Below are 15,564 nucleotides of genomic sequence, written 5' to 3' on the forward strand. Positions count from 1 at the left end.
AATTTGAAAGTACACAGCCGAAAAAAAATCTGCCTCTTCCTTCAGACTTCCTTACAGAGCCCCTCCTCCAACACACACGAACGCGCACATGACCAATGAGGGCATGAGATAAGTGGAAGGCTGACAGGCAGGTAGGACATCCAGTTACTTTAGCCGAGCCGGCTCAGATGATTGGTCGTGTTTTTTTTTTACAGCTTCCACAGATGACATTCTTTTATGTATTTATTGTCAAAGCATTTAATATATTTATTGCTATCGGGATGTTAAGAGCATTCCATGGAATATAACAAAAAGTGTTTCTGAAGTTAATTACCTACCCCACCTTTAATTCAAATTTGTCTTTATATTATATTAAGCTTGTTGACATGTACATGATCCAAAAGAATGAAGCTATCTCACCAGTTTAAGCTGCAGTAGAAGCTTGTAGACATCAGACATATCAGCCAGCACTAGCAGATGCGTGACTGCTGACAGCAGGGCTCTAGCAGCACGAACCATATTGCCCCTCTTCACAGATGAGCAGGGGTCTTCTGCAAAGTCTCCAGAAGCCTGCCGCATTGAATCACCTGAGAATGAGTGACAAAACAAAATGTCTGCTGTAAATGCAAGGTTGAAAATGAAACTTCAGATGAAAACACGTTCAAAGACTGACTTTTGAACTTGTCAAATTAAACACTGCACTATGAACTAGCCTTCAAAGCTTTAGTAGTCTTTAAAAATAGGAAACAGACTTTCAATCTTTTGCAATAAAATCAAAAAATATATATATCTCAGAAAAAGGATGTGATGTGTTGATATGACACAAAAACTAGATCGAAAGAAAGCACAATATCACATATAACTTTGTTTTTTACCAAATGCAATGAATCTTCCTTTGTTACCCATTAAATCAGAGCAAATTCTTCACGTATAAAATCCATTTATTTCTAGTAGTCATACTCTACCGGAGCTGACAGCACAAGTCTGAGAGCAGTCACACTCCTTTCAGGCTACAGTTAATTGCTTTGAAGTCTTCATCCAAGACAAAGAGAAGTGTGGGGAAACAGGCAACAGTCTGACACGTTCCCCCTGCCTGCTTAGAGGTCAGCATGTGACACACAGAGCGACAAAGACACACACGGACACAAACACCTCTTCAATGTCCAGTTATAATTTCTGCTTGCACACACAGCCCCCTTAAATTAAAAAAAAGAGGTCACAGCCCCTACAAAGGGCTCACTGTCTGGTTTGTCCAGCACTATGCTTTGTCCTACATTGGATGGGCCTGCACAGTTGACTGGACACACAAATAGACTTTGTAAGCTCGCATTATGAACAAGACAATACATCCGTAAATAGTTTACTTCAGCTGAGAGATAGTCAAATTCAGATTCTAAAAAGCTTTTTCTGTATCAGGGATCAAAAGAAAAGAAATAGTTTTTCTCTTGTTCACTTTCCTATGAAGGGAAAAGCTTTGTCTTGGCACCGATATACATCCTGATATGGTATAGACTAGAGTATGTTTTCCGTTCATTCAAAAAAATAAGTAGCATATATGAAATAACCGCATGGACTATAAACATTTATTTGATAGGGCAGAAATAAATGTGTTTATTCCTAGACTATATGACATCAATAACGTTGTAGAGAACCATAACCATTAGGACCTTTTTACGTCACTTTGACAATAATTATATATTGGACTGGATTCTAATGAGGTCTTGGTCTAATAGGCCTATCAAATGACTTGATCTAATTGGCCAATACAAATGCCTAAATGAATTGCAACCTGGTTTGAGCCATCTAAAGCCTGCATCACATTCTTTGGTCTTGTAACGCCAATAGGTCTTTGTGGGACTGGGGAATGGCAAGTTCCCACGCATGGGAACCAATCAGAGACCAACAATGGTGACATTACAGGAATATAACAAATGCCGTGGTGTGTCATTTTATAAAGCAAAAAGGCAGCACCGAAAAATGGTTTATGAATTAAATCTTCTATACTGGCTATGTGAACGCTGAGTAAGAGCTGAGTGCTGTGGATGCTAAAGTGTCAGTGTACTCTATCACTCCGCGATAACGAGGAAGCTATATTTAGAAACAAGGCTAAGTGACTTCTTGGATTTGACCTCTATAATGTTTTCCGTGTTCTGGCCACATGCGGACATTTGATAAGTCCCCCAAAATGATGTGTGCTGTAAAAACAAAAGGCGACCACTGACAACTTGGATAGATTGTTTTCTGGAACTACAGCTCCTCTTATTTTCCTCCACCGCACCACTCTTCCGCCCTCGCGTCTGAACATCCATTGAGTCATGCAACTCAGAATAACTACATATTTTAACTTCAGTAGCAAAATGTCTAACTTGAGCAGAAGTAATTTGCAAAACAAATGTGCTTTGGTCTGTCCATGTTTTTATTCATGCACTGAATTGTATTAATGCCCCCTTTAACTAAGATCTAGGTAAAATCTTAACTGAGCTCCAGTAAATACTCAAAGGATATGTGTTGTTCAATTGGACTGCGTTTATATAACAGCAGTCCAAGTTAGTTTATATACATTTGCTCATAACCTTTGTAAGAACATCATGTTCTACCCAGACTATTCAACCTCCCTGCTCCCAATATGAAGCGTATCTAGGCTTTTTCCCTGCTTTCAGTCAATTATTTTGGATATCCAATAGCAGACATATTAATGCAATGTACAAAAAGATCTTACAGGTGAAGCATTATAACGCTGGTTTTAAGACTGTTTATTACTGGCAAAACTTTGCATAAAGATGGTTCTTGGTAATGAAGCCTTCAAATTATATTCAAAATGAATTGTCTGACACATGAAGTTTGTTTGGAAACAGTCTGAAATGCAACCTCACTGAGCGGTATAAGAGTAAGCTAATGCAGCAAGTTAGTGTATTGACTGTACCAGGAGAATTCAGTGTCTGAAAAAATACAAACTCTTGGGCTTCGTAAATGAAACATCAATAACAAGCCATCAGCAGTCTTTCCTCCCCCCTCCTCCCCCAGGTAGGTAAACTGACAACCTGTGATTAACCCTGATAAATGTTGCGCTAATACACACATCCCCCAACGTTAGCTTACGCTAGCAACATGCATGCCCACTAGCACTTTCAGTTCAATAAATGCGCACTTTGAAAATTACATACTGAAACTCTATACTCAACGAACAGTGGTTCAGAGGTGTGCAAGCATTGCTACAAAACAGAGATCTATTTAATTCTATCCCTTAAAAAGATTATTTTTTACAGAGTCAGCATAGACATTTCATAGAGTCATTCAGTTACATTGAAGCATGTCTATTCCTTGGAATGGACAAACAGCTGTGAAATTGGTGTGAAGAAGAAGTGTAGTTCAACATCAGCAGCTTTGGGTGCAATTTACTACCGATTCTTATTCATAAATCAGTAAAATATTAATATAATCTTTTTGTATGTTTAATGAAAAATAGTGTCAAATTTCCATAATATTCTTTTAGAAACCAAAATTGTGTTATTTTACATATATTTACTTTCCACCTGTTTACCAGTCCAAAACCCGAATATATTGTTATCATTCATGACAGAAAGGATATTGAATCCTAAAATTTTTGCCATCAAAAAAGTTGTTCACATCACACAGATTCTGATCATTTTGTTCTGACAGAGAGCGAAAGCAGTTTGTGCAAATGATCGACAACACAAACCACAAACACAGTTTGCACCTTCAGGCTGTTATTCCCCCCCTGTGAACAAAATCAATAGGCCATTTTCAGGGGGCAGATAGTGATCAGTGCTCCTTTAATAAACTTCCATCCATCTAACGCTAACCTGCAACCCACCAGGTGCTCGATGAAATGATTAAAATGTATATCACACATTAAGCGCACAAAACAGAAGGACAACAAAAACACAGACAAGGAGGGAGGGAAGGGCAAGACCGATAGGACAAAGGCAGACAGAAAGGGATGCGTATAGAAATATAATCTGCAAAAAAGGGAGAAAATGTCTGCAGATTTTTTATGAGGTAAATAAATTGGATTTAAGATATTAACAGAATATGTTAACTGGGGAAAAACATCCACTACATTTCAAATTATTTCAGAAAAAAAGTTTTTAACAAAACATTGATTAGGGTATTTGAAGGACGCTTTGAATACCCGTCAACATATTTGACATAAATACATGTAGGTTTACACTTAACACTGAGGGCACCATTCAAATGTTGACTTTGAATTCAACTGTCCATGTCCACAAAACTTTAACTCAAACTACTGGGTACAGCACCTCATTGATAATGATCATGTCAGACTTTTTTTCTACCATTTTAAAACAGCTGGCAAGCCACAGCTGGGTGGGAAATGCTTTCTGAATCAAGGGGTTGGTGGGGGGGGTGTTACTCCACTCAATAGCCGTATTATCAGTCCAAGCACGCTCCACCGAGCAGCATGGCATAGCGGACAGCCAGGCCTCGGCACCAGCTAACAACAGTGAGTGAATTCCAGCCCAGTGACAGCTTACCACAACTACAGTAACATTCCTGGGCACTGAGCACTGCACAGGCTATCAAGCAACATGTCATCTACCTCCCAACTACTCAGAGCGCAGCTCGAGCAGGGTATATCCAACTCGCTGGGCATCTGGGGAGAAAGACACAGTGACACAGATGTCGCTTCACAAGGTGATAACAGCCACCCTCAAGTCAGAGCTCCCCAGTCTCAACGGTCTGCTAGTGTGTCAAAAGACATTCAGATATCTGGAGCAGAGGGGAATAAATGAGACTATCAAGTGTGGTGGTTGAATGAAGGAATCTGCTATCGCAAGCCAAATGGTAATTTAATTGGGTAACCGGCTGGTAGTTCGAGGGTACATTCTGGTTTCGAGATACACAAGTTGTTAATTTGTCAAACAATTATCTGGTACTACTCATCTGATCTCTCAACAGATAATCTTAAACAGACTGTAAGACATACCCGGATCACGAAAGCCTTCCCTCAATACTGTGCATAAATATGATTACTTTATTTCGTTATCGACAGTATAGCCATATTTAGCTGCGGAAAATAGGCTAAAACAAATGTATTTTTAGGCCGACTCAATATCCATTGTTGCCACTGTTGTGAATGGGATAACGGATAAATCAAGCTGACTGTATGCTCATGACAAATGTCTTTCAAATGTCAGACGCTGCTCAAACGCATGGGGTGAAGGCAGGTTCATATTATAATGGATGACTATAGTGGGATTATACTGCAGGGCTGAGTGATATAGGGTAGGGCTGGACAATATGGTTGAAATCATGATCACAATATTCTTAAGAAAAGGCTCCCATTACAGATTTAAAATCACCAGTATCTTTTTAAATGTCATACATCCTAAAATGAACACTTATTATGGGATTTTAGAACATATAACAACAAAAATGAATGTTTTGTGTATTTTTCAAATATACTGTTATGATAAACGATTATATTTAATAATATTGCGCAGCCCTAAGTGTGAAATATCTTTATTTTCTGACCAACATCGCAATTTAGATGTTGCTCTATTTACAATATAGTACGGTTCTGAACCAGAGTTAGATCAAATAAATGCGCAATATTTTCTACAAGGGCAGTCATACCAAACTACTGGCTACATTTGATCATGGTAGAAGGCAAGGCACGGAAAATGGTGTATAGCTTAATATAAATGTGAACCGTCGGCATGCTTAAATGAAAGCCTCTATTAATGGGCTCTCTGAATTCCCCATTGCAAAAGAGAAATCCATCACGCTCAAAGCATATCCTTACTTCAAGTTCGTCCACTGGGGAAGATGATATGTACATACTTTATGATTTATTTATCATCCCGCCTATCAAAAGAAGCACTCTGTACATGCTGGAAACCACACACTGTTGCAATATGCATTTTCAATATACCTTGCTTGCGGACATCTTCCACAGCGGCAGTCAGTTCATCCTTCAGGAACTGACTTTCCTTTGCAATCTTCTCTCCTTTCTCCAGGAAGTTCTCGGTGGCATTCTCCACAGATGCTGCCAAAACATGAGCCTTCTTAGAGCGTCCTTTCTTCTTGTTGGAGGGGCCTTTGTTGCTGGAGTTTACTAAAGTGGTGACCTATGGCAGGAATAGAAGTGGGATAATATATCACTTGCTATTGTTTTAAATCTGACCCCGTGTAATTATTTAAAATAAAAATACAAATTGTTTTCCATTACCTGGGTCACTAGGGGCTCCAGCAGCCTCTCCACTGCCAGAGTACGGATCTCCAGGCTCTTTGGGTCCCATTTAAAGTTGATGTTAGCCGTGTTGATGTTTGTCATGGTGTCTGGAACTCTAGGAATAACAAATTGACAATTTAGAAAAAGGTTTGAAACCTATGAGTAGGGTGGAAGAGTACATTTTAATTCTCCAGATGCTAAGATAAAACACTTTTTAGACTGCATCATACATGAACATCTCTGCTTTGCAAAACACTGATGATTGTGGCTGTACTTTATACATTGAAGGCTAGGTGGCCAAGAGAACAATGTTTGCTTACTAACTAAAGCATTATTTAAGATGTTTAGACTAGTCTCCAAAAGGTCTGTAGACATAATCCACATATCAAGGTCGTTCTTTGAGCCAGCCATGCCCCACTCCTTGCAGAATGCCTGCCAGAGGTAGAGTACAGTAGCACTATGGCCTAATTTCGATTTCTCTTTTCAGGCAGCACTGCAACTCCATTGATTAGCTTTCTAACATGGAGGGCCAGGGATAATCGGCCAGCCCTGAGGGGCCTCAGCTGAAAGTTGGTCAGCAGCATTATGAGAAGAATGTCGTAGACAGCCACTAACCTACATTGTCACCAAAGAGGCCTACATATTAGAAGACTCAGGAGAACATGTGAATGATGACTACCAAATGCCTAAAAGTAGTAATATTGAACTGTGATATTTATGAATGGGTGTGCTTTCAATTTTGCCAAAAGATCTTGACTAAAGTTAACATTTGGATGGGGTATACTTGTGAGCTATGGCCCCTTTTAACTTTTAATCAAAAAAGACAGCCAGTATGGATGGATGCAAATTGTCTGGCACAGTTGTAACTCATTTTTATCATGGAACAAATGTTAAAGCCCTTCACTACTACTCAGACATTTTATTTTACAATTACTTGTCAACTACTGCAGGGTTTTTTATCCAGTAAACTTCACCTCACACAAATCAACCAAAATAATGTCTGTGTCAGCATCTAACAATACAGATAGTGGATGTGATATTTGCTGAAGTATGGCCCATGTTCAATAAAACGGATTCTACCAAGGAAGTAGTTCAAAACTGGTTTACTAAAATGTAACTGGGACAACGCATGTGATAATCTCGTTCACTTCCTGTGTATGGGTGTGGCAGAGACTGTTATCTGAAAATCTGGTCAACAGAAACCAAAACGTTCTTTGAGGCTAGATACAGCTGGGGGTATATTCATATGACCTGGGTGATATACATCTTTAATTTCTCAGCAAACTAATCTCAATTATTTCTCCTAAGAAACACAAGCAAAATGGCGTATTTATGAACATTGAAATGCCTTTTCGTAACAAGATCGGCCCATACTACAATGATACGATACTTAACATAAAACTCATTACAAATGGAGAAGCAGCAATATGGGTTTCAGGTTAACGAACGATAGCCAGGCGCTTATACTGAAGTTAAGTAGCTTAAGTTGCACCTGTTGTAGCTAACTATACCCAAGTTAACATTGGTTTTATCCAGTTAAAGTAACACTAGTCTAACTTTTTAAAAAGTGAACGTTGTGACTTGCAGAAATAAAGACTGGTGTTGAGTGAATTAACCGATTTTGACCAGGAATGGTCTAATTAATGTCATGTTACGCCAATTTAGTTCACCGTACGGTATGGAAACATTACCTGCTAACGTACAAACACGGCACCTTGCTAATGCTAATGCTAACCGACACAACAAACACTAACGCTAACTCCATACGCCTATTCAAACACGGCTGAACACTTTAACTGTCGTGTTAATGCACTACCCAGGTGACTTTTATAATGTTATAAATAGGGTATTAAGTTAACGCTATAAACTTACCGAAAACAATCCACAAGCAAAACTGGGAGTTTAAAAGTTCAAAATGGAGGAATGGGAATTACGGAGTTGCTTGCCTCAAAAGTTTTCCTCCCTTTTCCTCCTCTCTCTGACCGGTTAGTTGTGACTAACCGCACACTGGATTTACTCACGAAAAACTATCCTTTTACTATAAGTAAAGACAAGAACAGATATTAGCAGTTAGTTACCTGGAAAGTTTCGGTGAAGAATGTTTCGATGTCGCAGAATATTGCCCAACAATGGACGAGGCAGAAGGGGGGCTGGGGCGGTGACCGAGTTCCTGAACTTCCTGGCAGCGGGGCAGGGCGACCGCAGGACACAGCAGGCCCGCAAACAAGGAGGTGTTCAGGGCGTGGCACTAGTTAACTGTATGTGTCCATATAAGGTTTAATTATGTCTTTCAGTGTACCACCGGGCCAAGCTGTGGGATAACAGTTACGTAGCAATTTATTGGAATAGATTTCACAGTAAGACAAGATTTCCAAATTCGCTCCCAAAAGTGTGTTTACCCAATAGCTACCGGATGATATAATACAATATAATATAATAAATATTACAATCTTAAATGTAATAAAAATGATTGTTTTATTGTTTATCCTTATTTTCTGTAGCCCCAGATTTAGGGAGTATTAGGTTTTTAAGTTTATCGTTTACTTGTTAAATTATGTATAAAATGTACTTTTCCTATTTCATTTAATTGACATCTATTTTTTTCACAAAGATTGTTTATGTCTGTATGTTCACAATGTTCTATGAAGATAAAAAAATATATATAGTATTGCTTATTTGAAAATGTGATAACAAATGCTACTTCATAATCATGGACATGTTCATGTGTTCATGTTCAATGTAATACTGAAGTTGTATGTAAAATAAAACTTTTAAAGATGTATTTATAAACTCTTTGAAATTCACATTGTGTCTAGTCATTTAATTTAATTGAGAAATGTTTGATCCAGAACTCATTTTTGGTCATCTTCACAAGGCAACATAGAAAGTACCCTATTTCCATTTCATGGTTAGGGGTTGTAATACTTTCAGTTGGAGGGGAATTTAATTTCTCTTCAGTTCTTCTAATAATGTCTAGCTGTACCATGACACAACACAAATTAATATGTATTAATATCATCCCATTATTACAACCGGAATAATGGGATCATTCATAATATGCTTAAACCCCCATGACACAGCATTTGTCCACCACAATAATAACGATTTAGGTTAAGGATGTCATTCTCAGGCAACATGGATCCACTTGGGGAAACTATTTTATTTTTTCTGTTACTTCTCTTTTTAAATGTTGTGACTTTTATATTCAAGGTGCATTTTATCCACTGTCAATTTCAAATAATCAGATGTGCTTTCAAAACTATTTATTAGGTAGTTTATATTGTATTAACTAATTTCATAATTCTTCGTAGGACAAATTCAGTTTGATCTGTTTCTTTCTTTTTAGTTTGTAAATAAACACCTTCTCCAATATAATATTTTGTTTTGCATTCATCTGATGACTTTTATCAACTAAGATAAAATGTGTTTTAAAGTCACTGGGTTCAAATGTGGTTTAACAAATTCAGTACACGACCACAGAGAAAGAAGGCGCTCAAAAGTCAGCTGCTGCATCATCGTGTGCAAACACCCGATGAGCAGGTTGAGGCTTCGGGTTCTCATATTTTATTAATATACTATATAATAAACATCCAAATTCCGCAACACTGACATTTCAGATAATACTTTTATTCAGATTGCTAGAAATGGCTTGCAGATGCCACACATTTGACAATTTCAAGGTCAAGAAAAAACATATAAGCTGACCAGTATATAGTCACACGTTTATGGTTTGCAGCTGTGACCAATAACATTGAGACATTTAATAAACATAATTCAGGAGCCAAGTATTTGGGTTTGGGTCTAATGAAGTGTGGAAGCCATAAATAGATTAAAGAGACCAGGTGCCACCCCTCCCTCCTCACTTTTACACACACACACACACACACACACACACACACACACACACACACACACACACACACACACACACACACACACACACACACACACACACACACACACACACACACACACACACACACACACACACACACACACACACACACACACACAATGGATTTACTGTCTCTTTAAACAGTCATAGCATGCTATTTTACCGCATGAAGTAACTGGATTGCTTTTTAAATTGTCATTTTTTTTCAACCTGCATCCTTTTAGCACCTTTCCATTTGTGTGGGTGTTCAGCCCGTCCATAAGTCTATTTACAGACCAACACATGTTATCAAATATGACAAGGCAATGAAAGTAGAAATCTTATAATGCTAATTATATATGTGGAGAAATGGCAAAGAAAAAGAGCAGACAATTCAGAGTTGTGGCCACACAAAACATTATAAACAACAATGGTGTTTCTGCAGGCAAGTACAACTCACACACTTCTATTTGTTGGCTGGAGTAGGTGTTAATTAAGAAGGTGCACCAGTGCAGCATGAATTACAGTCCTGAAGAGAACAAGCTTACAAATGTACTCACAGAGCTCTTAACAAAGGCCTCAGAATATAATTATCCTTTGGAAAGATACTCCTGAATATTTTTTTTGTGAAGTAATAATTCGCCAACTAATTGTTTTTCCCAACAGAGTCTTGACCATGCCAAAACTGAAGGGTCATGCATTAAATGGGCATATCAAATTCCCTGCAAACTGAGTAACATCAGTGAACTATCTTGTGTGCAATATTAATTTCACTCAGACACACAGAGGGACCCGCTCCTTCCACAGTGCAGAGATTTGTTTATCCAATTAATACCGTGTAGTGAAGAGGGATTATATTTGGTGCAATTGTGTGCTTGAATGATGAATGTTTGTCAAGTAACAGCTTGCTGGGAGGACAAGTTTGGGTGCCCTTGAACTTCAATCTTTTTGTACCTGTTGGGCCGACAAATGATAGGAGCACAGCATGCTATAAATAATTCCTTCTCATTATGAGGAAGTGCACATGTTTGTCACACACTGAATGTATAATGAGCAAATCTGTTTGCTGTGTATGGCACTATAGTGCATCAAACAGTAGAAAATATGGCATATATAGGTTATCTTCATAATGTAATGTTCCAAAAGATAAAATATATATTTTTTATGTTATTAAAGGTTTTTTCTAATCTTTCTGCTAAGTTATACTATAGATTAGTTTTACATTTCTATTCAGGAAACACAATGTCCAATTGAATTGCAGTCCTGGCAGTGCTCCATGCTGATAAGAGAAACACTCTGAGTAGAGCCACAGGTGAGCTTCTTTCATAATTGTGTTATCTATTGTTTGGCAGACATGGAAGTTACTGTACAGTTGTGCTTCCTGTCAGAGTTACTCATTCTTTGACGTTGACTAAACTGGAAGTTGCCTTACTTAAGGAGGATTCTGAGCACTGACAAAACAAACACAGCCACTTTCAGTCTGCCCCCATTCACCTGACTCATCCTGACAGCTGTCCATGAAGCTGCATGATGTCATCTGCTGACTCTCCCGTCTCAAAGAAGACCTTGTACCTCGATGATTGGAAATGTGTGTGGTGCAATGTAGGCGTCAATCTCCCACGGCAATACCCAAGGGGTGGAAAGGAAAGTCAACAGGCCAGCAGCACTGATGATTATCCTCAATAGCAGCCGTTCACTGTGACTTTCCTACAGAGGTGAAAAGAAACATACATTATTGCAGTGATTTCACAAAAAGTCCCATGGGAGGACACATCAGACATGTTTACAGTTAGACGTTGGAACAGTGATGTCGTGGTGTCAGAAGGAAGCGTTGATTATCTGATTGGACCATGGAGAAGGTCGCAGCTCTCAACTGCTGCTAACCCATTGTCGGCAGTGAGAGCTCCTCCTGCCGGATTACGCCAAGGTATCCAACTGCTGCCCTCTGCTCTGGTGTGGGGCCTCTCCTCGGCTTTAGAAGGGCAGGAAGTATTTCAATCATATGCCATTGTGGGACCACTGAGTAACCTTGATAGAGAATAATTTCCTCTTAGATTTTGTTTTTACTCGGGAAACTCAGATGTATAAGTGGCCATCTCAAGTTTTTATGCTACGTTCCACACAAATGAGGATTGGCATTTTCCCAGTTGAAATGTTGCCAAACAAAAAACTATGGCTGACTGTGACAAAGTGATGTTTCTTTGGCAAGTGTACACACAATTGAACTCTAAGCAGTAGAGCCTCCACATTATGTTGGGGGACATTTTTTTTCCATAATTACATTTGGAGCAGAGAAGATCACTTTCAAGGGATTGTTTATCATTACTAGTTACCAAATAAACATATCACTTTAAACGCAAAATGGTTTAAATATGTGATATGTATTAAACACATGAAAATACTAAGTTGATGTTTTACCATTTACAATGTGTGCTTCCATTGTTCATGAAGCCAGGGTAGACGGATTTACACCGAGTATACAACCGACTTTTAGTGACATTGACTTTTCTAGTGGGAGGTTGGAAATGTTTGAGTTGGCTGAAGTCCTACTTCGAGTCCAACTTTGTTGCAAAAATCAGCTCTTTCATTTCAAATCTTTAAATCAAGACTAACAAATTACCTTTATTGACTTCAATGCAGCTATCCAAAATTGTCAAGCCTCCAACCTTTTTAACATCCCTTTAACACTGATGTTCTTAATGTGGTTGTTTTATTATAAAGGATATTGCTCTGTGTTCTGTCCTTCATATTTATTGCAGCCTACCACATAACAAAGTCGGATCATTACACTATTAACATCCGTTAAACGTTTATGGTTGTATAGGGTTCTTTTATATTTTAAAGTTCATTATTTTATTGGCTTGTCATGAAATGTACTGCGACCATCCAGCATGGTGATTTAGTGCTCTGAATGAAATTGATTGACTGATTAAAGATGTGATGTAGACTTTTCTGTGTGATTTGTTTTTCTGCACTCCCTGCAATCTTTTGGTGATCATATCACCTCTGTTTCCGGATCTGTTTCATAGATGGGAAGACAATTGCATGTTCATAATAAGTTTTACATAATCAATGATCACTGACTGAAATGCAATTACCAGCAGACCACAGACTGAAAACCCACTGGTGAGTCACTAACAGTGCACACACTATTCCAGAAACCTTGTTTTATTCCAAAATTCTCCAGGGAGCTATTGCCCTAATTTCTCGCTTTCAAAATGGGATTCAAGCTAAAAGGAAGGTGAAGAATGTGGAGGAAGCCACACAATGAATCATAAAGCATTTGCAATCAAAAGCTTTAAAACCAGTGGTCTGTGTGCATCGCATATACAGTACATTGCAGAGTGCTCTTTGTAGATGTCAGTAGTAAACATGCACAAGGTCACAATATAACTTGCACTGAAGGCAATAAATAAAACATCAGACAGAAATTCCAGTATGGTTTTTCTATATTCTTTAAACAACCTCTGAGAACATCTGTGCCACAGGCAAACAAATGTCATCTGTGATTATTGGAAGCCAACAAGTAATGTTTTTCTTTTCACAGAGTCTGCATATGTATAGATATAATGCGTATGTTGAGCTTTGATTTGTCAATTGAATAAAAAGCATACCATCATCAAACGTTATCAGATATTTTCAAATAAAACTGGTATAACTGCTATAAAATCAAATACAATGCATAGAAGGATTTAGGGCTGTTAGATAGAGTTATTTGGGGGTTTCAAAGTTATTATGCCTTTCTCTGGAGTCTTAGGTTCCTAATTAGAAGACTACAAAGCAAAGGAAACACTCATATTTTTTGGGTTAGTTTTGGATTCATAAAAATGAAATCAGTCTTTTGTTGTTGCTTGTGACTTGAAATGTACCGAATGAGCTGAACTACAGGTCACCTATGAGAAATAAATCAATCCCCTAAGAATTGCAACACATCTGTGCTTATTACTCTTTAATATATTGAACAGAACATGTTACGTTACATATGAGTTACGTTACACAGATTGTGTTTTTATTAAATCAAAGCACATATGAAGTTATGATTTATTAAATTAGTGACATTGTCAGTCAATTTTAAAATACATATTATCCACCATAATAATGAGATTACACTTTTTCTGGGGAAAAACTGTAAAAAAACATTTTTTTTTAAAGTTTTTCCCCAGAAGAATTACAGTTTTTTATGGTATTTCATAATTACAGGAAATCATATTCAATTTACAAGAATAAATGGTTTATTGAAATGTGTCATGTGTTTTAACAAAAGAAAAATGTAGAAATGGAATACATTATTTATCTGTTTTTTAGCCGTTTTTAAATGCAAATTTAACAAAACTAACCGTAAAAATAAATGATTTTCTGGTGGCAAAATTAGCTGCATTTTCTGTAATTTTACCAAAAAATACTTTTGTTATGGCTATATATCACTGTCAAATACATAACAAACACCGTTAATACTAATTTAAAAAATGTATAATTAAAAGAAAATATATGAGTAAAGAAAGTAATTTTGCTTAATTTAACCACTACTTTACATTGATAAACTGAAAAAAAAAGGTATTGAATATCCTTTTATAGTAAAAAAAATAAACTACATTTTAACACATTTTGACTTTCACTTTATTGCTACATTTTTATTAATTTGACGATTTAATTGTTAAATATATGAATTTCATGTTATAAAAACTGTGTAAAACAATAGAGTTAAAACAAAAATGTACTGTTATTAGCATGTTGGGTGCGAATTCCTACCAGAGCACAATTCAGATATAAAATGATGCTATAAACCACCAGTAACAGCCATAGACTGTGGGTTATAGGAGACATTTGTCTATGCCATGATACATCTATAAACTAGCTCATAGCTGCCAGCATTCACTGCAGGCAAACCTAATGTGATAGTTCACTTATGATTTCTAAGTAGAAGAAGAAGAAGAAGAAGAAGAAGAAGAAGAAGAAGAAGAAGAAGAAGAAGAAGAAGAAGAAGAAGAAGATATAATGTATTCATACCTCAGAGGGAAATGTCTTCCCCCACTCTGTTGTGTTTAAACACATTACACACACAGGGAGGATATACTGTACATGCACAAACACACAGAGCATATACATGCACAAACACAACCACATGCGGATAGGAGAGGGGATCGCAGAGAGGCTGCCAGATAGCCGGCGCCAGGGAGCAGTTTTGGTGTTCGCTGCGTTCACAACCCAAGTAACATTGACCTGCTGATCTCTTTCAACACAAGAAAAAGCTGTGCCAATTTCTGAAATCATTTAGCTTTTCACTGTAAGTGAAAAATGAAAGGATCTAGAAGTTAAATAACATTAGCATCTTCCATAGGCCATATCACACTAGCATGTACGATCAAGCCCATAGCATAACATGCTAGCAAGCACTAACAACCAGACTCTGAATATCAAAACCTTGTTAGCAGTTAGTGCTACCACTATGCTAAATTGGTATTAGCATTGCAATTACAGTAAAACAAATAACCTATGT

General features: G+C 37.5%; 1 protein-coding gene across 3 annotated transcripts in view; it reads right to left on the bottom strand.

Moving 5' to 3' along the window:
• The window catches only part of ctnna1 (catenin (cadherin-associated protein), alpha 1), a 126,171-nt gene that overhangs the window by 69,460 nt on the left and 41,147 nt on the right, over nucleotides 1-15,564 (bottom strand). The window contains exons 1-4 of one of the 3 annotated variants that reach the window (XM_079670861.1): nucleotides 8,272-8,419; nucleotides 6,191-6,308; nucleotides 5,894-6,089; nucleotides 400-566 (exon numbers count right to left, since the gene is read on the bottom strand). In XM_079670861.1, the coding sequence (XP_079526987.1) occupies nucleotides 400-566; nucleotides 5,894-6,089; nucleotides 6,191-6,295 (468 nt within the window). In that variant the 5' untranslated portion in view covers nucleotides 6,296-6,308; nucleotides 8,272-8,419. Of the gene's footprint in view, nucleotides 1-399; nucleotides 567-5,893; nucleotides 6,090-6,190; nucleotides 6,309-8,065; nucleotides 8,220-8,271; nucleotides 8,420-15,564 lie in introns of those variants that run through there. The other 2 variants (XM_079670859.1, XM_079670860.1) reach the window with 2 other exon arrangements.

This window comes from Notothenia rossii, assembly GCF_949606895.1.
Source record: "Notothenia rossii genome assembly, chromosome: 3".
Classification (NCBI taxonomy): domain Eukaryota; kingdom Metazoa; phylum Chordata; class Actinopteri; order Perciformes; family Nototheniidae; genus Notothenia; species Notothenia rossii.